Source organism: Sciurus carolinensis, chromosome 7, assembly GCF_902686445.1.
Source record: "Sciurus carolinensis chromosome 7, mSciCar1.2, whole genome shotgun sequence".
NCBI classification, from domain to species: Eukaryota; Metazoa; Chordata; class Mammalia; order Rodentia; family Sciuridae; genus Sciurus; species Sciurus carolinensis.
Window position 1 is genome coordinate 135,512,126 of NC_062219.1, and position 23,036 is coordinate 135,535,161.

The 23,036-nt window shown below is 40.1% G+C and overlaps 2 protein-coding genes across 3 annotated transcripts in view; one reads left to right on the top strand and one right to left on the bottom strand.

Annotated features, from left to right (window-relative positions):
• The window catches only part of LOC124989448 (uncharacterized protein C6orf201 homolog), a 23,464-nt gene extending 19,572 nt beyond the window's left edge, over positions 1 to 3,892 (top strand). The window contains exon 3 of the mRNA XM_047559284.1: positions 3,643 to 3,892. Coding sequence (XP_047415240.1) covers positions 3,643 to 3,892 — 250 coding nt within the window. The remainder of the gene's footprint in view (positions 1 to 3,642) is intronic.
• On the bottom strand, positions 2,636 to 19,972 carry Eci2 (enoyl-CoA delta isomerase 2). 2 transcript variants are annotated; one of them, XM_047558172.1, is made up of 11 exons: positions 19,874 to 19,972; positions 17,989 to 18,151; positions 15,883 to 15,981; positions 15,358 to 15,549; positions 13,346 to 13,415; positions 11,249 to 11,351; positions 10,422 to 10,542; positions 6,497 to 6,586; positions 4,912 to 5,055; positions 4,094 to 4,287; positions 2,636 to 3,913 (listed from the first exon to the last, which is right to left on the bottom strand). In XM_047558172.1, the coding sequence occupies exons 1-10, from the start codon at positions 19,906 to 19,908 to the stop codon at positions 4,132 to 4,134; spliced, it is 1,173 nt and encodes a 390-aa protein (XP_047414128.1). In that variant the 5' UTR covers positions 19,909 to 19,972; the 3' UTR covers positions 2,636 to 3,913; positions 4,094 to 4,131. The 2 variants fall into 2 exon arrangements, with proteins under 2 accessions (XP_047414128.1, XP_047414129.1); XM_047558173.1 differs by lacking the exon at positions 19,874 to 19,972 and adding an exon at positions 18,693 to 18,865.
• Positions 19,973 to 23,036: the final 3,064 nt, after the last annotated feature.

Below are 23,036 nucleotides of genomic sequence, written 5' to 3' on the forward strand. Positions count from 1 at the left end.
AGTCTTTAGTTGAGATTCATACTTATTTTTATGCAATTGTCTTCTTTATATTCTCAAGAAAATAAGTTATAAATCAAAAGAATATTATTTTTATATTTGTTCAAGTATTTACTTTATTGGAGAACTTCATATTTTCCTGTCTTGCAGTTACTAACACTTTTTGTTTAAATGGAAGTTTTTTTTTTTTTTAAGTATTTCTTACAGGGCAGTTGTAGTGGTACTAAATCCCCTAAGCTTTTTTTTTTAATGTCACTGGCTCTTTGCGGTGCCAAATCCATGGGTATTTGTCACCGCCTGCAACAATTCGCGCGGGTCTTTATCGGTGGTGGACTGGAAACGAACTGCTTCTATCTTTCTTTTAGTGGGCTGCTTTCTTGCTTATTCACTTATTCCCTGGGCTATTGAGGAAGAACGGCTTTTCTTAGAGAGAGACTTTGCATAGAGAGAAAGTTTTAGAGAAAGAGAGGCTTCTACGCTTATCAGAGATCTATTTCTTCTTAGGCTTCTGCTGCTGCTTCTTAAAAGTGTGTCCTGCATCCTGTGAACTAAGGGTGTGTCTATCTGACGTGCTTCTTAGTGATGCGTCCCACGTACTGCGATCTGCCTATCTGTCATCTAGAGGTGTGTTCTCAATTCTCTGCTCTGTGATCTGCCTTCTGCCGCTGCCTGCTGCTTCTCTCTGCGAGCCGCTTCTATCTGCTTGCTGCCTTTTCTTCTTCCTTTCTGCTAGTGGTTTCTCTTCTTTCTTTCTGCTGGCTGCTGCTCTGCTTGCTGCTGCTCCTTACTCTCCCGCGCCCGCCCACCGCCCGCTTATATTCCCTCCAGGAGGCGGAGGGCGGGGCCACGCCAGTTGCGATCAGGCGAGGAGCCAGCTGCCCCATCATGGCAAGGGTTAAAACAAGCAGGCCCAAGCAGGCGTGCTCGGGAACACCTGTGCACACGTTGTGCGCGTGGACTTAACTGAATACGGCCAGTGATAAACCACCTGAGTGTGCTTATGCCAATTAACCTTCCCACCGCCGATGTGATCAGGCGCCGTTCTGGCTGGCACAGCCCCCAACATTTTAATATCTTAATTTCTCCTTCTTCTTTGAAGGACAGATCAAAGATATAGAATTCTCAGTTGACAGTTTATCCTTCTTTAAACAGCATTTTAAACATATCATCTGTTGCTGCTGGCCTGCAAGGCTTGTGCTGAAAAAAATCCATGATAGGTTTATTGAGGCCTAAGGAATGATGAGTTCCTTTTCTCGTTGCTTTCATGATCTCTGACTTAAGCCTTTACCAGGTCTCATGTGTGAGTCTTTAGTCATAGAGTTCACTGAGCTTTTGGGTTTATATACCCATGCCTTTTTTCAAATTTGGTTAAGTTTCAACCATTATTTCTTCACCAAATAATTGCTCCTTTCTCTCCTCATTCAGGGACTCCCATTAAGCATTTACTGGTCTGTTTGATAATGTCCCACAAGTCCCTTAGCTTCTGTTCACTTTTTCCATTCTTTCTTCCTTTTGAATATCAAACTCAATAATTTCAAATGACCTTCTAGTTTGTTCTTTCTTCTGCTTGAATTTGCTATTGAATCCGTCAAGTAAAAATTTCAAATCAGTTATTAAATGTTTCAGCTCAAGGATATCATTTTTTATAATTTCTGTCTGTAGTCTCACTTTGTTCATGTATTGATTTCCTGGTGTCCTTTAGTTCTCCATGTTTTCCTTTAGCTCTGAGCATATTTAAGATAGTTGTTTGAAAGTCTTATGTCTAGGAGGCCTGATGCTTGTTTCTTTTAAGATTTATCTATAGAATTATTGTTTCTTTCCCTACTTATTTGCAATCTTTATATTTTGTTGGAAATTGGGCATTTGAAAAAACAGGCCCTGTCCCAGTCTTTACAGACTGCAAGATGTTTTCTAGTTTGTGGGACCATCAACCCTTGAGATTAGTCCAGGATTTCCCATGTCTTTTGTGGGCATGCTTCCTGTTAGAAAGTGTGTTTGTTTTAGCAACTTAGTATGATTTGGAGAAACTGTCTTGATTTCCTGTGGGTGGCTGTTCAAATCCTAGTTTGGTTCTCAAAGTTTTTGCTTTGTTGATTTATGTCTCTCATTTCTAAACCTAAGGTTTGTACTGGTTCCTACACAGAACTGAGGGAAGTTCATCATGGGGCTCCGCCTTTGATGCAGCAGTCTCATGTTCAGGAGAGATGAGCCAACTGCTTACTTCCCACAATCTGAGTAGATCATCCCTTTCAGTGCTTTTCTGTATTTTGAGGCTTTTCACAATCTACCTGCTTTTGCTTAATCTCAGTATTCTTAAGTTCTTTTCTATATTTTTTCCAGATTTTAGTTGTAATTAGTGAGATGGGCAGACAATAGTTACCTCATGCTATCATAGTGGTACTGGAACTCTTGCCTGGGTTTTTAAATTTTTTCACTGGTATATGAAAACATAAACTTGTACATATTAATGGGATAATATCATGTTTTATCATATGCAAATATTGTGTATGTTTAAATAGGTTTAAAGATATTTTTATCTGTTCTGGGTTTTGTCTCCATATTTGGTATTTACTGTGAGTTTAACTCAAAAAGTGTGTTAACTTTTCATCACTGTGACAGAATATCTAAGAAAATCAACTCAGAGAAGGAAAGATTTATTTTGGATCACCATTTCAGAGGTTTCAGTCCAAGGTTGGCTTGTTCCACTGCTTCTGGGCTTGAGGCAAAGCGTAAAGAATATCGAGATGGTGTGATCATGTGGCAAAGGAGATTGCTCACCTCATGGCAGCCAGGAAGCAGAGGCAGAGGAATGAGCTAGCATGCCCCAAGTAACCTGCTTCCTCCAACCAAGCCCTGTCTTGTGTAGTTTTTACCACCTCCCAATAACGCCATCAAAATATCCATCAATGAATTAATCCACTGATGGGGTCAGTGCCCTCATGATCCCATCACATTCCCAATTTTAGAGGTGGCCTCATCTCCTAACAGTGCTGCACTGGGGATCAAGGACATGAGTCCTTGGGGGACAATCCAGATCCAAGCCATGTCTTCAATTTCTAGGTCTATAAGTGAAAACTGTAAAAGCAACAGTACCTACCTCACTTTAAATTTCTGGCATCATTTTTGGGGATGGGTGATAAAATATAATGATGAGCATTAAGCACTAATAAGTGCCCAATAAGCATTAGTGATTATTTCTATTCACATATTTTCTATAAGACTGGATATTTTATGTAGTATTACTGGGACAAAAAAGAAAAATTAGAATTAAAAAGTTACAGGTTTGGTGGGTTAGCTACCTGGAAGCTGATTCTTGAAGGCAAGATCAAAATGAAAGAAAAGCATTTAAACAAGCAAAATATTCCATGCCGATTTTGTAGCCCGTGGAATTGCATCTCCAGCCCTTGTCAGTATGGCATGAATCAAAACAGGAGGTGCAAAGGCAGTCACGGCAGCTTGCAGGTGTGCCTCTTATATACTGCAGGCAAGAGCGAGGCTCCTCAGGCTCACTAGAGCAGGAGCACTGCTTTCCAATGAAACAACCCACTTCTCCCTTTATGCCTGTTTATTAAATTGTGAAAAAAAGAAGCTAAGATTCTTACTTGTTTCCTAGTAACTTGTCCCTTCCATTTGCTCCCTTGCTAGATGGCTGAAAAAGAACATGCAACCTGTGGAGGACCTCAAGTCTGCAATTCACAAGCTGTCAGTGTTTGGCCCGATTCGGTCAGTCACCCCGTGTGGACGTCAAAGTGCTATAGTGGTGTTCAAGGATATAACTTCAGCGTGTAGAGCTGTGAGTGCTTTTCAAAGCAGGATCCCAGGCACCATGTTCCACTGTTCCTGGCAGCATCGATTCATGTCAAAAGATGTAAGACTTTTGGGGCTGGGGAGATAGCTCAGTCGGTAGAGTGCTTGCCTTGTAAGCAAAAAAAAAGATGTAAGACTTTCTATTTCCAAAAACCTATGTGGATTCTTAAAGTTTATAAGTTTTTATCTATCAGGGCTGTCAGTGAAATATTATCATCATGATTGATATACGGCACTGGAAAAAGGCTCAACGAAGTTTACTTAGTTCAAATCAGCGCTAACCACATACCCTTCCTTCTGTGGCCTTAACTCTGCTGTTAGCGGTTGTCACAGTTTTGACTTTCTGGATACGAAGTTCATGATGGCATTCGTGCACTCCTCTGACAGCCACCTTCCCTGGAGGACAGTGCACTCTTCAGCATTAATGGCGTGTAGCTTTTCTTTCTCAGTACTTCTGATCAACTCCTTTGAAATCCTCAAGGACTGATAAAACAAAACCAACAAGAAGGTTAAGAGTTCTCACAGGAGTGGGATTGCTTGGGGATTCTGGCTCTTATTTCTCTGATGTTCATTTAACTAATCCTGTAAGACACATGTGTAATAAGGTTGCTTCTCAACCTTTTATGTACATATGAGTCATCTCAGTAGGTCTGGGGCAGATCTGTGATTATGTTTTTAAAAAGTTTTAGATGGATGCTAAACCTGATTCCAGGATCATATTTTGAATAGCAAGATTAAAAGAGCAATCAATCATTAACTACCCCATATAAAAAGAAGCAACAATCTCCTTATTGTGAAACCTATCTGGTTTTTCACCTGAATTCCAAAGTAAAAGGACTCAGCAAATATTGCTTATCATCCGCCAGTTATCCCCCACAAAAACTGCCCCCCCTGCCCTGTATCCTAGGAATGAAATGCCTATTTCATAAGTTTTATAAAAACCAGTATTTCCAACATTATTAGCTATTTTTAATCCCAAATTTAGATGTGCTTAAAGTCAACCACAAATAATGTCTTTTCTTTATGACTTATTCCCTTATTGTATATACATTTTTCCCCTGGGGAAATTATTTTCAAGGTTCCTACAAGAAAAAGGTGAAGACTAACATTTGGTGGGAGCTTTGCATATGCTTTCAGCCTGGTCCAAACTTCTTTCTGGAAAGTGCTTTCAGGAAAAACTTCAGTAACGAGGCCTTGAGCACATGCCTCTCCTGCTGTTAACTTCTTCCCGAAAATAAGCATCTCAGCTGCCTGAAATGAAAAGCAAGGTTTAGACATTAACTTAATAAGACAAAATTTTAGTTAACTACAGAACTGACTGCTTTTAGGAGGCAAAGATTTGCTCATGGACTTTTGAGGTTGCTTATATTCTCAATAAAGGGGAAGCTGATTACCTCAGAGGGGCAACAGTTTGCAAACTGTGTGGAGACCACTGCAGGCTTCCATCTCTGCAAGGGCGATAAGGGCAGCTGTTTCTGTCCACACAGGTTTGAAGAGGTGAGAATGGGAAGCCCAATGCAGAAAGGGCCTAAACCACAGCAGCTAAGTTTCTCTGTTTTATGAACTATAATGATTACAAAAAGAGTTTAAAAAAACCTCACAGTATTGGGTCAAATTCTGGACATTTTCAAAATTCCATTACCTGGTGGTTTAGCTCTGATAATTTTCTTCACCTGTACAGGCACTCAAATTAATTATACTGGACTAAAGCAAAGTGAAGATGACTTAAATTGCATCTCTTAAAAAAAAGTCCAAGAGGTGATTAAGTGGATATCCTTTCTCTGTTTGCAATTTGTCTTCCAGAAAAGCAAACACTTCCAAAGGCTCTAAGCCTTAAAGTTGGTTTGGCTCAACTTTCTAAACCTGTAGAATGATTCAGGGTATATGGCAGCAAAATGAGATTAAAAAAAGAAATCTTTTCAACAAAACGTAGTAGCCAATGAACAGGCATGATCACACTCCCAGCCTTTGAAACGTGGAAGCATGCTTGCTAAGCCTTTCCCTAAGTCACACTCTCTAGTTTTGTCACAATTCCCTTGGAGTCATGCACCGAGCCTGGGTGACTAGGTTTCCATAACCAGGGAAAATACCTGAGCAGCTACTTGGCCACCCTGGGAGTTTCAACCTGGCAAAACAGGTTGAGGGAAAGGTTATTGCTACTGGGAGTGGCTTTGGAAAGTCCCCTGAGGCCCCCACACCTTCTGGTACTTCATATGACTCTGACAGTGAAGATGCTGGTGACCATTTTCAGTGGATGTTGCTCATCCATAAAGTAATTAAGTGGCCCTCAGCTCAGCAGACCTAGGGGGTTGGGCACAGTTCTTGCCCTTCCACTAATGCCTCAGCTATGGAGGATAAGATCCTGCATTGCCTGTGATGAGCTAGCACCAGGCAACTGGCTGATAGGAGTGACCCAGTTTGGGGAGCTGCGGAGAGAATTTCCAATTTTCTTTAAGGCCAGACACTTCCCCAAGCTTGTTTCCTCCACTTTAAAAACCCTTAGTGAACGAGAAACAACATGTATCCCATTTGTTTACAAAAAAAAAAAAAAAAACCCTTAGTGTTAGAGATCAAATAATTAGTTTCTATTTCTTTTGTACGTTTTATAAGGAAAAGAAAAAAAGAGTATGGGATTACATTTGAAAGAGGAATGAAAACATTAACTATTACTTTTAAGCTTCCCAGACGTTACCTTGGTGGGGCCCATTATCTTCGGAAAAGTGTAAGAGGAACATCCTTCCGGGCTTTGTCCAAGTTCACTAAATGGAGTATGAAATGTTGCCTATTTGGGATGGGGGAAGAAAAGAAAAACCATTTTCATGTGTGATTTTTGAAAAGTTACTACTTGGTCATAATTTCAAAATGCTTAATGAAAAAAATTTAGATTAGGATTATGTGGTACAATATATTAAGATGAGAGCCACTCTTTTCAAGTCCGTTCAATGAGACAGAGTACACAGATACTGCCCATGTTCCCTTATGGCCCTCTGTGATCAATCCCTTCCTTCTCGCCGTCTCCATGGAATCACTAACCTGCTTTCTGTCCCTGTGGCCTGGCTCTTCTGGAATGCTACATAGATGGAATCCTGCATCTACGGCCTTTGAGTTTCACTTCTGCCACCTGGCATAAGGCTTCTGGGAGTCACCACAGTGCTGCCTATCAGACTGTTTCTTGTTACTATTGAGTAGCAATCCACTGTGTGGATGTACAATTTGCTTAGCCATTTGCCAGTAATGCCACTGGTATTGTTTCTAGTATTTTGGCTAATAACACAATTCCTATTTGTCAATTATTCCTCAATGAAGCTGAAGAAAAGTCAAATCTTTTTCAGATAATTCTAACAAAATAAGGTTGTTGTGAAACTCTGTGTACAAGTGAACATGTATTTTCAGTACTTACTGGTAAATACCCAGGAGAAGAATTGCTGGGCTGTGTGGAAAGTGTTCACTTAACTTAAAAGAATGGCAGAGTCTGGTTACTTCTACGAGTCCATTTGCTCCACCTCCTCAATACACTTTATTATCAAAAGCCCTTTTAATTTTAAAATTAAATATTAAATTAATTATTTTAAGATTGATATTTAGTATTATTTTAAAATTAAATATTAAATTAATATTCATGGGTATGGAGTAGTGTCTGTCATTTTAATCTACATGTTGGTGATGATCAATGATCATGGTGAGCATTTTTTCATGTACTTATTAGTCATGCTCCTATCCCCTTTGGTGAATAACTGTATTTTCTCCTCTGTTTTTAAATATAGACTCCTAACCTTCTTTTTATTGATTTGTATGTTGTCTTTATATATTCAGGTTACAAGTCTTTTACTTTATATATTCAGGTTACAAGTCTCATGCAAATAACACTATTCTGGTCTGTGGATTATTTCTTCATTTCTATAATGGGACATTTCTTATACAGTTTTTAGGGCCATTTACTTCATTTTCTGTGGACTATTTATTCTTCTCCAATGTCCATTTTTATATTAGGGTGGTGATCTACTGCTTTATAGATATGCTTTTAAAATATTTTAGAGGGATTAGCCTATTATGTGAGTGAAAAATTGTTTCCTCAATCTTTCATTTGTCCTGATTTTGCTCTAGCCCTCCCCCCCAGATTGGCATTAGATACTAAAATGAATTTTGATTTTGCTTATTTAGAATATAATCACTTTAAATTTTTTTCTAGATTTAACAAGTATATTTCTATGTTTCTTGATGACCAATAAATCTTTATGAAGGAGAATTAACTTATAACTGAAACTATGCAAAAGAAAATTTATATTTCATGTCCTATAGTCAAACCTGGTCTTTTTAAATGTATATTTCTCAGAAGATATAAATGTATAATGTATGCAGCATATGAATAAAAATATAAAAGAACATCTTTTATATTTTTATTTTAAAAATATAAAAGAACATTATTGTCATTCATCTTTTTCTCCTCTCACAAAGAAATCTTATTCAAGAATAAGTGAGGCTGGGTGTGGTGGTGCATGCCTATAATCCCAGTGACTTGGGAGGCTGATGCAGAAGATCACAAGTTCAAAGCCAGCCTCAGAAACTTAGAGAGGCCCCAAGCAACTTATCGAGACCTTGTCTCTAAATAAAATACAAAAAAGGGCTGGGGATGTGGCTCAGTGGTTAGCAGCCCTGGGTTAAAAAAAGAAAAAAAAGAAGTGAGACACACAGCCTAAGGAATATTACCAGAAAAGAGAAAGAAAATACCAACCACAGCTAAGGGGCCACAAACTGAAACATAAAAACTGATAATCAGCAGCAATTAAAGTGTTTATATTCAGAAATAAAGCAGCAGTGCCTTTGGGACAGTTTCTTCTCCTGTGTGTGCCAGTTTCCCTTCTGTAAAATGGGTATGAAAGTAACTATCTCACAGGGCTGTTGGTGGATTATGTGAACGTGTGTATGTGTGTAATGTGTGTGTGTAATGTGTAGTGAGCACTCAAACACTTACTATTACATAACTTCTACCTGTGCATTAACTCATTTGCTGACAGAGAAGCTAACAAGCATTATTTACCACAGCTCATAAGAAAGAATGGATAGAGAACTAATTACTGTTTTGATAAATATGAACTCATCAATTAATGTATTTATTCATGAAGCCAATGATGATAAATCCTAAGAATTTCTTCAGTGGTGAAAATCAAATGTCCCTCACAAAGTTGCAGATCAGCAAACTTTACCAGTACATAAACAAATTCACCTTAAGAATCTGACAACTCTAGAGTCATTATCAGTTCTACAGTAAAAATACTAGGGTCAAAGTTCAGAGATAAATGTTCATTGTGTCTTGGCTTACAATGATGAAAACTGGAAATGGCCTGGGGTTCCAGCAGTCAGGGACTGGTTACATTAGATTAGTTACATGAACCAAACACTAGCACTGTTTATCTTTGAGTGGTAAAGTAAGGACTACTTAAAAAAAAAATACTGTGTATATGTAAGGTGCATATGACATGCTACAATAAAACACATATGTAGTGAAATGGTTGCTATTGTGAGCAAATTAATGATCTATCACCACAACTCTACCCCAACCCCACGCATACATAAGAGCAGGTATAATTTACGCATTTAGCAAAGATCCTGACAACAAGAAATTATTAACAACTATGGTCCTCGCATTGTACACTGGATCCTTTGATCCTACATATTTGCTACTTTGTATTCTTTGACCTATATTTCCTGCCCCTGTGGAATTATTTACATACATATATGTATATATACTGTGCCTGTGTGTGAGTGAGTGTGTGTGTGTGTGTGTGTGTGTGTGTGTGTGTGTAAGAGAGAGTGTATTTTTTTTTTTTTTTCAGCCAGAGTATCACTAAGTTGCTTAAAGCCTTGCTAAGCTGCTGAGGCTGGCCTCAAACTTGTGATCCTCCTGTCTCAGTCTTCCGAGTTGCTGGGATTACAGGCATGTGCCACCATATCCGACTCCATGGAGTGATTTTTAGCTTAACATTTTTCTTTGTATTTTCTATATTTTTCAAAATCTTATTTTCCACTATGATCGTGACATACTCTGCTAAGTATAAAAACTAAAATATTTAATTCAATGGTGATCACGTGGCTATACTGTATTCTGGGCAAAGAACTTCTCAGAGCTTCAGTTTTTCTATAAGAAAACCAAAGTATCGAGTATAATAATATAATAATAACAGTATATAATAATCATCATTCCTACTTATTCTAAAATTCTAAATACTAGGATTCATTTGGGAAAAAAAGGATCCAATAGTCTACCTGCACAACCTGAAAAGATGTTATTTACTCCCCCAAAACAAGCTTTTAAGTGTCTACTGAGTATTTCAGAGTAATATGATAATGGAATGTTGAATAACTATTGTATCATTTGATATAGAACCATCAGCATTAGAATAGTGTCAACAATCCTGGTGTTTAGAAAAATTCAAGTTAATAATGAAAGAAAAATAAAATCCATCCAATTGGGCTAATTTTTTGAGAACAACCTAAGTATAGTCCATCCTACTATAAACCACACATCAATCAGCTACTACTAGCAATGGTAAGAGGATCCAGGGGACCTCGCTTTCACTCCAGTGGCCTGGCCTCCATGTTTCTGGGGGCTGACTTACTTTGTCAGATGCATACACGACATCAAATAGCCCGAGAATGGTGACGACAATTCCCACAGCTGGGCCATTCACCACTGCAATCAGAGGCTTGGGGAAATCTATAAAAGACTTTACAAAATCCCTATGGAAAAGGAAATAGAAAAGTGTTAAATGTTAATGTTCCAAGCAGGCAAGAAGGTACGAGTCTGAGATGACTCCACCAGCCAGCAGTGCCTCCCTGCCTGGCCACTTCCCTGGTCTTCCCCTCCAAAGTCACTCAGGACACCCCCGTAAATGGCACCTGATGGAAGCTCTGCAGCGAATCCTACAGGCTGAGCCTCTTTCAAATCTTGTACTCTAGGCAGTGAGTTCAGGAGTGTACACTGGCTATGGTCTGAAGAGACTAGGACAGGTGACTGAGCACATGCTGTGCTATCACGGCACAGTGGGAATCAGGCTCAGCAGGATAACAAGACAGGAAGAGCGAAGGCTTCACAGCTTTCGTCTGTGTCTTTCAAGACTACTTTGAGTCTCCTGTTACCACCATTCATGGAAATCATCCATTCCCTGGACCCCATGAGAATGTGTTCAATTCCTCAATATGAGAGAATTTTATTTCCAATTCTAGTTTACCTCCTGCCTTCTAGTCAAACTCATATAAAGCAGCAGGATGGACAGGTGACAGACACTAAGGTGATAGAATGGATGCCCACGTATGGATGAGACTTTGAGAAATAAACTTAAATTAACTGTATCGGCAGAGAAGTAGGCATTTCGCTTTTTCTCAAGTAAATACCATTTTGATGTGTAAAAATGAACCCCCAGGATCAGACCAATGTCACTCTTACCTCAGTAAAATGACAGCATTTTTAGCTGATTCCTCTATTTCACCTGGAGAAACAGCTGTGAAGTTAGTCAGATCATTCCCACTACTGTAATAATCGCCACTTCCTGTAAACAATAAAACCAACCACCATTCATTCATGTATGCATTTGCTCTGTAATACTTGAGAATCTACTTACTGTGTGCCAGGATCTATGTGCCAGGCATTGAAAAGACACTGGTGAACCAGCTATGCTTCTTGTCCTAACTTACAGACCAGCAAGTTAGCTGAACGTTGGTTTTAAAACACAAAAATAAGCCAGGTGTGTTGGCACAAGCCTGTAATGCTAGCCACCTGGCGGCTGAGGCAGGAGGATCTCAAGTTTGAGATCAGCATAGACAACTTGGTGAGATCCCTTCTTGAAATAAAAATGAAAAGCACTAGGGTTGTGGCTCAGGGGTAAAAGGCCCCTGGGTTCAATTCCAATCACAGCAAAACCAAAACCAAAACCACCTCCAAAAGGTAGAGAATGTAATTGAGAGACAAAAGAGAGGTACATGATGATACGAATAAGGAACAGGGGGTTTGAGCTAGTCAGGGACTTACGGGGAGCGATTTTCCCAAAGGGGCTATTGAATTGAGATCTGAAGGAGTGGCAAAGCCAGACAGGGAGACAGCAAGGAAATAAAATGCATGCAGAGGGTCTACATAGAGGGTGTACCCAATGTGCATGATGGGCTGAAAAAAGAGCCATCACGGCTGATGCAGAAAAAGCCAGGCAGAAGAAGATAAGAATGGGGATGAGTAGGACAGACTGTTGGCCTTTCTAAACCCTACAAAGGAGTCCTGTCTTTAATTTAAGATCTATTGTGTGAATGAGCGGTAAGTGAGTGTGTGTGTGTGTGTGTGTGTGTGTTCACTACAGAGAACAGAATCCAGGGGCACCTGATCACTGAGTCACATCCCTACCCTTTTTAATTTTTTATTTTGAGGCAGGGTCTAAGTTGCTAAGTCTGGCCTAGAACTTGTGTCCTCTTGCCTCAGTCTCCCAAGTTACTGGGATTACAAGTATACGTCAACACACTTGTGTTTTATTATAGTATAATCTACATATGATAAAATGATCAGTTCTTAAATGTTCAGTTTAATGAGTTCTGATCACTTTAATACCTGCATGACTGCCATCCAAAACAAGATACAGTGGGATCCCCTCCTTATCCTTGGGGGATCCATTCCAAGATGTTCCACAAATGCCTCAAACCTTGGAACAGAACCAAACTAGTATATACTATTTGGTTCCCCACACAGTCAGCCCTCTGTATCTGTGGATTCACCAATAGAAAATATGTAGGAAAAAAATGCGTAGGTACTGAACATGTACCAACTCTTTTTCCTTATTATTTCCTGAACAATATAGTATGACAACTATATGTGTATAGTATACACAGCACTAACATTATATTATGTACTATAAGTAATCTAGAGATGATTTAAAGTATACAGGCAGATGAGTGTAGGTTCCACACAAACAATGTGCCATTTTATATAAGGAACTTAAGTATCTTCATATTTTGGTATACTTGGGGGTATACCATCATTCCAGAATGTTCCCTAGTTATACTATCCCACCTGCCCCGAGGCAGTCACTTTGGGACATCAATCACTACAGACTAGAACTTTTGTCTACTGTAAACCTTTACGTAAATTGAGTGATACAATATGTATTCTTGTATTTGCTTATTTTGTTGAAATATGCTTTAAAGATTCATCCATGTTCTTTTGCCAGTTATTTGCTCCTTTTTATTGCTGAGTAGCATTCCATCATATGAATAGTTGACAATTTGTTTATTTATTCAGCTGTTTTTGGACAACTGAGTTGTTTTCTGCTTTGGCTATTGTGAATCAGGCCACCATGACAGTTCTTGTTCAAGTCATGTTGGATACATGCTTACCCTTCAATTATTAAGGAGTGGTAGCCATGTGTATTATATGGTTATATATTTATAAACTAGAGCACTGCAGTATTAGAAAACATCTTCACACTTTTTCACTTAATTTCCTATTCAGCAGAAGACTCTCCAAAATAGAAATTTAATTAAGAAGTCCAAGAAAATGTCTTACCTGTAATAACAGTTATAGTTGAGTTATCCATGCTTGCAACTTTAAGTGCATGAATAATTTCTTTGTACATCTATGTGAAGGGGAAGATGAGGAAAAGAACAGTGAAAATAAGAACCACCATTCAAAGGATTCACTATGTCAGTTTGCAAGCCTGCTCTCACAAAACCTTTATATTGATTTTATTTTTTAAAAAGTGAACTAATCTGCTAGGCATGGTGGTGCATGCCTATTATCCCAGCGGCTTGGGAGGCTGAGGCTTAGTGGTTGAGTGGCCCGAGTTCAATCTCCAGTACCCACACTTGGCAAAAAAGGTCCAATATACCTAAAAGGCTTTTCATTTGTTTTATAATTACTTGATGCACATAATATACCAGGAGCTTTGGTAAATGCAGAGGAGTTAAAACTACTTTGTTCTAAAAGTGAGCAAAAAGGATGCAGCTCTTGAGCTTTTGGGATTAATACAGGAGATTATTGTGCTCAAATGGGGTCACAGGGTCTAAAGTACAAAGCAGCATGAAGCTCACAGGAGGTGCTGAGGTTTGTTTAGGATGGGTGACGGAGGAGGTGGTCAGAGAAAACTTTCCAGAAAGCAGTATCTTGCTGTGACCTCAAGAAAGAGCAAAGTCCTGGACAGTCTGAGAAGTGGTAAAGAATGCCCCAGGCTGAGATTTCTGAGACACTGTAATGTCATTCAAGGACGATGCCCTCCAAATTTTAAATCGGCAACACTTCTGAAAATCTTGGACGTTTTGCACCTAGAGTAGGTGCAGTCTCTATCTTAGATAACATTCCAACGTAGGAAAGAATGATGAAGGGGGCTGATATTTATGGATATAAAAATGCTGAAAAAAAATTAAGGTATAGGCTTTACATAATGCATGAACAAAGATGTAGTCATTTCCACTGAGGAAAGGAACAGGAAATAATTCTAATTTACTACAGCAATGACATAGCAGGGAAAGGTGAGCAGCATGAGCCAGGTTTAGAATATGTATATATTGGGGTTCCAGTTTAGGTTTTCTTGCTGATTAACTATGTGAACTTAAGAGATTTCTTGTCTATTTTATTGTTAAATACTGGTAATAGGCTCCTTGTGAAAAATAAAACTCCATGGAGAAAGTGCTGACCCTTACTAGGCAAGCTGAGAAGAGAATCTATTAGTGCCAGGGTTACATAGAAACAAGTTAGGGCAAACAGAAATACAGCTCTGAGAATCAAATGTCTTATCAATTATATGACACCTATTCAACTTCATGAAATTCTTAATTATGAAGATTTCAAATCAGTATGTTGGCTGGGGAGATAGCTTAGTTGGTAGAGTGCTTGCCTTGCAAGCACAAGGCCCTGGGTTCAATTCCCAGCACTGCCAAAAAAAAAAAAAAAAAAAAAAAAAATTCAAATCAGTATGTTTTCTCTAACACACTGAAGAAACATAATCGCTATAATCCTTTCAAATTTGCCTCCCAGTTCAGCACCGAGCACTGGATAAATTCCCTATAATTTATTTCAGGGGAAAGGGGCTGAAGTCCTTATTTTATTATCCACTTAATTCAGGGACAAATTCAAAGTTGCCCTGGTAAAGCAGGGTTGGGTTATGGTTTACTGAAGATAAAGTCCTTTGTGCTTTCCTCTTCTATTCATACAAAATCAAACTCCATAACAGGAGGAAAGACTCAGTCACGCATCTAACTGACAAGCAGACACTTTGGGGGTATTTTATACCAACCTTAGAGTGCCTCTCTGCATGCTGTCTTATATCAACATATATTTCATTTATATTAACTTAACTGATTTGTGCTTCCATTCACAGGAAAATCTCAGGGCCTCTTGGATACGTACTTCTGACCCGAAACTCTCAAATCCTAAACAAAATACGTCCAACTCTAATGCTCTTGTTGAAAAAATCAAACCAGAGACATTTAAAAAATAGAAATAAAGCTGAAGCTCAACAGTTTGAGTAAAACAAATAGAAGAGGAAAAGAAAAACAGGACACGCTCGCAGGGCCCATTACCGAAGTGGTGATGGCGTTTTTTTTGGTGGGCCGGTTCAACATGATCTTTGTGATGCCACCTTCAGAGGTCACCACCACGTTTTCAGATTCAGGTAGTTTCTCATCGGCTGCTGCAGGCTTCACCTGGCTAGAAGATTCAGACGAAGGACTCAAACTGGACACCAAATCTACATAGTTCTGCCTGGCAGTTTCCTAAAGAGTAGATGACAAAGAGGTTCAGCTGATAGTGAATAAGCATTTTTGAGAAACATACTATGCCAATGATTAGCACACTGCAATAAATAAAGGAGTTCAAAGGCTCTACTGATAATAGCTTGGTGAGAGGCACCAAGCTTCATTAGACGTCGGACAAAATAAAAAGCAGGGTGTGGTGGCACATGCCTCTGATCTCAGTGGCTGAGGCAGGAGGATTGCAAGTTTAAGACCAGCCTCTGCAAATTAGGGAGGCCCTAAGCAATCTGTGAGACCCCATCTTTAAAAAAAAACAAAAACAAAAACAAAAAGGGCAGAGTATAACAAATTCACCTTGGGTAGGCTGCCAAGGGCACTCCATGCATCCCATTTGGTTTTATTGATGAAGTCCAACATGCCTGGTTTGGGTGTATTACAAGGTCCTTCAGTGGCCTGTGAAGAGGAAAAGGGTGATTAGTGGTCAAATGTCCATGTAAACTGAAGCCCTAAATATTTAAGATCTATAAAATCCATAGCTAGCATGAATGTTTCCCCTAAATTCTTTCCTAGCATATGTAAAATGACCTGAACACTCTCCCTTACCCTTTCTTTGACATTGTTGCTAAAAATGCACAAACAAAAAAAGACTGGAGAGAGAAAAGGTGCTGTTGGCTCAGTCTCTAAAATAAGTTATAACTTCCTGCATATGGAAATAATGCAAGAGAAAGGTTCTGGGGAAGTGCTTTCTGAAAAATTCTAATAGTTCATTAATTTCACACTGATGATCATATATTTCCCAAACAAAACATTCAAGCCAACAATTTTCAAAAGAACTAGCCATCAAACATTTGGAAACCCACAGTATATTCTGAAAGCCCATCTACAGGAACAAAAAACACCACTGCTGGGTGGTAGACTTGGAGTAACAGCAACAGAATTGTAGTTGGTGGAGGTGGGGTGCGGGCTGTCAGAACCACTAGCTCTTAGGAACTTAACAGAAGGACATGCCACTGAAAAGCAAAGAGCAATTACGTATTTATTTGAGGGTAGGTGGAGTGGGTGTCTTGAGATGAATAAAATATCCTGTTCAGCTATTTCTCATAAATGGCAATTTAAAATTCCATGTAAAAATTTCTAAATTTTGTAATACAGTTTAAAGAGGAAAGGCAGTAAAGGATGCTGACTTTCTACAGACTGAGTCAGCCTGCAAGTGAGCCCTCTGAAAAGTTGGAGGGAACAAAATCCATGAGGGTTGGCCCTTACTGGCAAATCACTCCCACATCTGATACCAATTTTGAGGTATGGGGGAGGTATTCCCAAGACTACTCTCAGGTTTAACAATTGACTAGAAAGTCACAGAACCCACTGCAAGTTGTTATACTCACAGTTTTTTACAGGAAAGAATATAGATTAAAATCAGCTAAGGGAAAAAGCATACAGAACAGAGTTCAGAGCAGAAGCAAACATGGCAGTTCTGATGTCCTCTCCCCAGTGAATCAGGAGAGAGTAACTCAAAATCCATGTGTGACAATATGTGCAGTCTTGCCCACCAAAGCAGCTCACTTCAGCTTCTATGCCCAGAGTTTTTACCAGTTCTGTATCATGCAGGTATGATCCGAGAAACTGAAGGTCCCACTCTGTACTATTTATATCTGGAGAGGACACCTCCCTACCCTAAGTCACACTGTGAGAATGTCCAGGCAAAAAAAAGGTGCTCCAATCAGAAATAAATAGTTCAAGGGTTAGAGATACCTCTCCAAAGCTGAGGGGGCAAGGCCTTGTGTGGCACAACTCATGTCAATCAACTAAGAGAAAAATAACACAGGTGATCAGAGTGGCATTATACCTTCAAAGTTCTGGTTTTTCAATTATGCTATAAAAAACTTCAAACATAAACCAAAGAATAATATTAAAATGAATCCCTAACACCCCATCACTCAAACTGAATAATTTTCAAATTTTGCCTGGCTTCATCCGTTTTCTTTTTTGCCTATATTTAATGAATCCCAAACATCAGGCTATTTTGCCTCTCCATACTTAGTATACATTTCTAAAAACACAGCTACATTTTCTTGTAAAACCATGACATCATTGACAATAATTCCTATGTAGTTTCTAAAACTCAGTCCATATTCAAATCTCCCAAACTGTCTCAAGATAACTTTTCAGTTGACTTAGTCTAATCAAGAGTCAAGTAAGGTCTATGCATTTGAATGTTATATCTTTTAAATCTCTTATGCTTTGGAGTGACCCTGAGGGGTTACTTTATGCACTACTAGTATTTCAAGTCCCAAAACAAAACAAAATCACATACACACAAAACTGGCCTATCTATACTCTTCAGAGAAAAGGCAACAATACACTCAAAATTTTAAAGCTGCATTTTAGTAGACTGACAGCATATATATTTAAGGAGTCATTTACTCAAAATGTCTCTAATGTCAGACTTTAGGCATTTACCTGCTTATACAGCGCGTAGAGTTTTAGCTTCACTTCATTTCCTGGATCCTTCTTCAAGAGTTTCAACTGATTCACTGCATTTTCAAAGTCCTTCTCACTGGCTCTCATTGCTGTCCTGCTCATGTGCAGCTGAACTACTGGGAAATGAAGGTCCTGCAGAAGACTACAAATAGACTAATTCTATTTGTTTCCAGTCATATTTCTGTAGCCTTGTATCTGATTGTTCTCACCCCTTACACATACCAAAATGCCATGTATATCTGTAAATATTTTATATTTGTCCCAGGAAGAGAAATCAACACCAAAGCTAATGGTAGTAATTTCAAAATAATGGAAAAAATACCTGTAATTCTGGGAGGCATTTGTAAGCAATTCAGTTAAATAAAGATTAAAAACAACCAGCAGGAAATTTTGTCCATGTAAATTTTGCTACAAGGCAAGAAGTAAATGAAATTCGTGCAAGACTGAAGCTGGCAGAACAAGGGATTAGAATGCACAGAATTTAGTCGTGAGACCTAAGGTCCTGAAACAGCCTCTGCTCTCACTGATTAATCAAATATAACTATTATCAGCTCAATTCTAGGTGACAAAACACTTTTCCCAACATACAGGTGGAAGAAGGAAGACACAAGAAATGTTCAAAAGGACAGGTGAGTAGTTGGCATTCCACACACATCTTCTCAGGGAGGGAGGAGGGAATCTACCTGTGCAGGGTAGTAGTCAGTGAAGCAGGCTCAGCAAGGGTACCCCATCCTTAATATGCAGGATACCAGACAGGTGCAGAGCAGAAACAGCAAGCAAGGGCAGGAGGTTAAGTTTTTAAGCACCGGGGGGAGATGGTGAACTTCAAAGCACAGCACTGAGGCCATAAGCAAAAAATTGGATGCTCACAATGATGACCCTGAATAATAAAGTTAAGGGCATTAAAGATGATGGAAATGATAGATACAAATAAAGCCCAAACCTAGCAATCATTATCACCTTCTTTGCATTTATGTTACTTGTAAATGGTACAATGACCTCTAGGTTTAAACCCTGGAGTATCAGGAAGTCTATAAAATCAGCTTACAGTAAGTTTTACCTTTTCTTTTTTTCCCCCAAAGGGAAAAACTGTATTTTACCTGAATTTGGCAAAGGGAAAATTCCAAGTGGAAAATAAAGGACAATTTAAAATGTCTTCAAAAAGCTTAACTATGTAAACTTCCCATCAAATGTGGTGTAAACGTATCTATTTTAAAATGAAGTGTGGGTTTTAAAAACAAATTGCTAAATTATGACCATTTAAGAAAATAATAATAATTCCACTACTTCAAAGCAATCACCATGTTCCAGGTTGTTTCCTATATAGATTCGTTTTGGGTGGTTACATAGTCGGGACTAATCACTTCACACTATAACATGTATTGTCCAAGAAGCAAAGTTTTCGGCCCACATTGGTGACAAGGGCTTTCCTCAGCAAACAAGCAAACCTGTGTCTACTTAGTTTAGCCAAAGGCACTGTGCACCCTAGAAGTATCCAGGGTGGAGCGGGCAGGCCGGGGCACCGGGATAAGTACCCCGGCAGCGGGGGCAGCTCTCCCGCCAGGAAATCAGTTTCGGATGGGGGCGTGGGCTAGGCGCGGATGCGGGCGGAGGTCTTGGGGACCTGCCAAGGAGAGGTCCGCAGCCCCTGGACCTCAGACGATGCATCCTGATCCTTCTGGGCCCAGCGGAGGAGGAGGGCAAGCAGAGGTCACTCTCGCTGGTAAACCATGAAGGCAAAACCCTGCAGCCACCCAGATCGGAAAACAGCGCGGCTCCCGCGAGACCGGCGGGAGGCAAGCCCGCAAGGGCGGCTGCGTCCGGCAAGCGACTCTGGGCTGGGCGGCCGAGGCGTCAATCTTACCTCGGACACCAGCGACGCATCAGCCTCCCTGCCATGCTCACCAGCGCGCCCCGGGTGAGGACGGAACTGAACAGGCCAGGGGCGGAGCCAGGGACTTCGCACGCGACGTGGGTAGGGCCGAGGCGGGGGCGTGGTCCGGGTTCTGGGCGGGGCCGAGGCGCCGGAAAACTGTCCACACGCTAGCGACCGAGGCGAGCGCCGGGTGTGTCTGGGAGATCAGGGCGGCGCAAGGGTCCCCGGCGTGTGACCGAGGCGCCCCCGGGCGCTGGACGAGGACATTATGCGAGCCCGAGGCGCCGCCGCGCTGAGTAGAAGAGGATGTTGTCTGACACCCGACTCTGCGAGCGCCGCGACTGCCAGGGCACCGGGCGCCCTGCGCAGGGTTCGCTCAAGAGTCCTGCGGAGACTGGCAAGGAGAGGTCACTTCACCCTGTGGCCCAACCATGATCTCCGATGGGCAGTCTTAGCCTTAGCTATAGGAAGTAGGGGTCACAGTTGAGGGGTTAAAAATAAACACGTTATTCACCCCCAAACAGGAGAGGTTTACGGACCTGGAAGGTTGCCTGGGGGTCAGGAGTGGTCTCTGAAATATTTTAAATCAGCATTTTCATGTCAGTGACTGTGGGTATTTTTGAGTTCTGCCGAAGCTCGGACAAAGTATTTTCTTTGGGGAAGAATTCTTAAAAAAAAGAAAAAAAAAAACACTACTGCACTTTAAACCTGGTGCTCAAGGTATGGGATCCAAGTATGTCTGTTTTTGTTAGTTTTTTTTTTTTTTTCTTTTGGTTTATGTAGTTGACATGTGTGCTATCAGGCTAATTGCAAATTTCTCAACAACTCTGCATAATGCTTTATTATGCTGATGTGCATATTGAGATCCAGAAAGATTAACTAGGTGACCACTTGCCCAAAGACCTGAGACTTGCAAGTGAACAGAGTCCTATCTTTATTATTCCATGCTGATGACCCTATTGGTTCATCAGGCAGATATGAGCAATAGTGTAAGTGTGGACAAGATTGGAAGCCAGGTGGAACAATTTGGGCTTATTCTAAAACTTTCCTTCGGATTCTATAAAGTGGTAAGTTGGTCGTTTGAGCTGAGTCTCTCAAAGACCCCGATTTCTACCGGTCTGAGGTGACCCTGGTAGATGGGTAAATGCTCTCCTCAGAAATTGCAGATACTGGGAGAGCTGCATCTCTCATAGAAATATTTAAAAGTCTCTTGCTGATAAGCATTTTGGAAGTAAAATTTTGTATTGTCTTAGTGAACTCTCTACTATGTTTTCTTTCAGAAATGTGGTATGCAGGAAATTAACTTTTTGTCAAACTATAACTTTATTTTAAAATAGAGGAGAATGGGGGCTGGCGGGATAGCTCAGTCGGTAAAGTGCTTGCCTTGCAAGCACAAAGCCCTGGGTTCGATTCCCAGCACCACAAGAAAGGAAAAAAAAAAAATAGAGGAGAATGCATCAAAGATTTATAAGATGTTAAAGAAGAATTTGAAAGACCTGTTTACGTATTCAATGTAAAAAAGAATATGAGAATCAATTGCAAAGTTAGATACAAAACTGATTAATAGCCCACAGAGCAATAAAACCATAACCTGTGGAGCAAGTTTTTCTCCTGTAGGACAAATCATTTGCATCTGTGCCCACTGTCATTTACTAAAGCTTCATTTTATCTCAGTATCTGAGTGACAGGAGATGGCTGAAGAGACAAATATTCTTGGGAGAGGGTCACCTTGGAACCACCTTTGGTTTACCAAACTCTTACCAGGAGACCATGCTATGCCATATAAACCTGCTGCCGTGGCTGGAGGTTGTGGGGCCAGTTCCCAGTGTCAAGGAGCCATTGTGAGTGGGGTTGTGCTCCATGCTAAGGAGATTGGATTCTGCAGTGAGAGCAGCAGAGAGCCAGTGAAGATAGAACTTGCATACCTGGCTACACAGTGTTCAGTGCAGCCATAGACTTCCAGTACATTCTCAGTGTAATGCTTCTGGATGTGAATAAGAACTATAGGGGCTGGGTTTGTGGCTCACCTAGCACGTGTGAGGCACTGGGTTCAGTCCTAAGCACCACATAAAAATAAAGATATTGTGTCCACCTACAACTAAAAATATATATATTTAAAAAAAGAACTATAGTAACCCTGTCAAGACCTTATCCAAAACTCTAATCTCCATTCTGTTATATGACTAGGTTCTCTTGGTTTTTGTGAAGATCTTGGGGAGGGAGTTTGTCCAGTTTGATTGGATCCTACCTTAAGAGTATTGATTCCAGGTGACTCATGCTGCCTAGGAGGGGAGTTGGTACAGAGAATCCCAGACCCTCCTACTGGTCACAGTTGCTTTAGGTGTTGTCTGTGGCTATAATGATTCTTGGGGCGGCTAACATTTTGCCTTCACAGTGTTGTGCTCATTGACAAAGTAAATGTTTCTTTTTTAAGATCACAGGACAGAATCTATGACCTGTGAATCTTTTATTTCTGATACTTGAATAATCAAATAATTGTTGGGGCATACAACAAATGTTATTTCAGTCATGAGGAACTATTCTTGCACCATTGTTCAATTAACAGTGCAAGCTAGAAATCTGGAAGAACCTTACAGTTTCTCTCACTGACCTCTCAACTGTGACCTGAGTCCGTCTAATAAATATTTCTTTATGTTCTCTCTTCTTGTTTCCCTTTGCATGGCCTTAATTCAGGCCGTCAATAGTCTTTGGATTACTGTTAGTTGGATTCCTGTAGCACTTTCCAGTTTTATTGACTGTTCCACCTCTGCAGCCCCTTCTCTCCCTGCTTCCTAACTGATCTCCCTAAGTTGTAAATCTGATTGCTACAATTTGAATTGTCCCTCAAAGTTTGTTTCTAGGAAATCTAATCTCCAAGGTCTTATGTTGATGGGGTTTGGAGTTGGGGCCTTTGGGAGGTAATCAAGGTTAGATGAGGTCATGAGAGTGAGCCCACATAATAGGATTAGTGACTTTAAAAGAAGAGAAAGAGACTCCTACCTGCCCTATCTTGGCATGTGATATTCTCCACCATGTAATGATACAACAGGAAGGCCCTCACCAGTGTTGGCATCTTGATTTTAGACCTCCCAAGTCTCTGGAAACATGAACTACCTTCTATTATCTGTAATTTACTCCATCGGTAATATTT

What these genes read in the sequence shown, in the direction of transcription:
- Eci2 (XM_047558172.1), bottom strand. Translation starts at nt 19,908, where the DNA reads ATGGCAGGGAGGCTGATGCGTCGCTGGTGTCCGAG. An exon ending in TCTACGCGCTGTATAAGCAG is followed by an intron (nt 15,982 to 17,988) that starts GTAAATGCCTAA and finishes TCCTCTTCACAG; the next exon opens with GCCACTGAAGGACCTTGTAA. An exon ending in TCGTGTATGCATCTGACAAA is followed by an intron (nt 6,587 to 10,421) that starts GTAAGTCAGCCC and finishes CATCCCAAATAG; the next exon opens with GCAACATTTCATACTCCATT.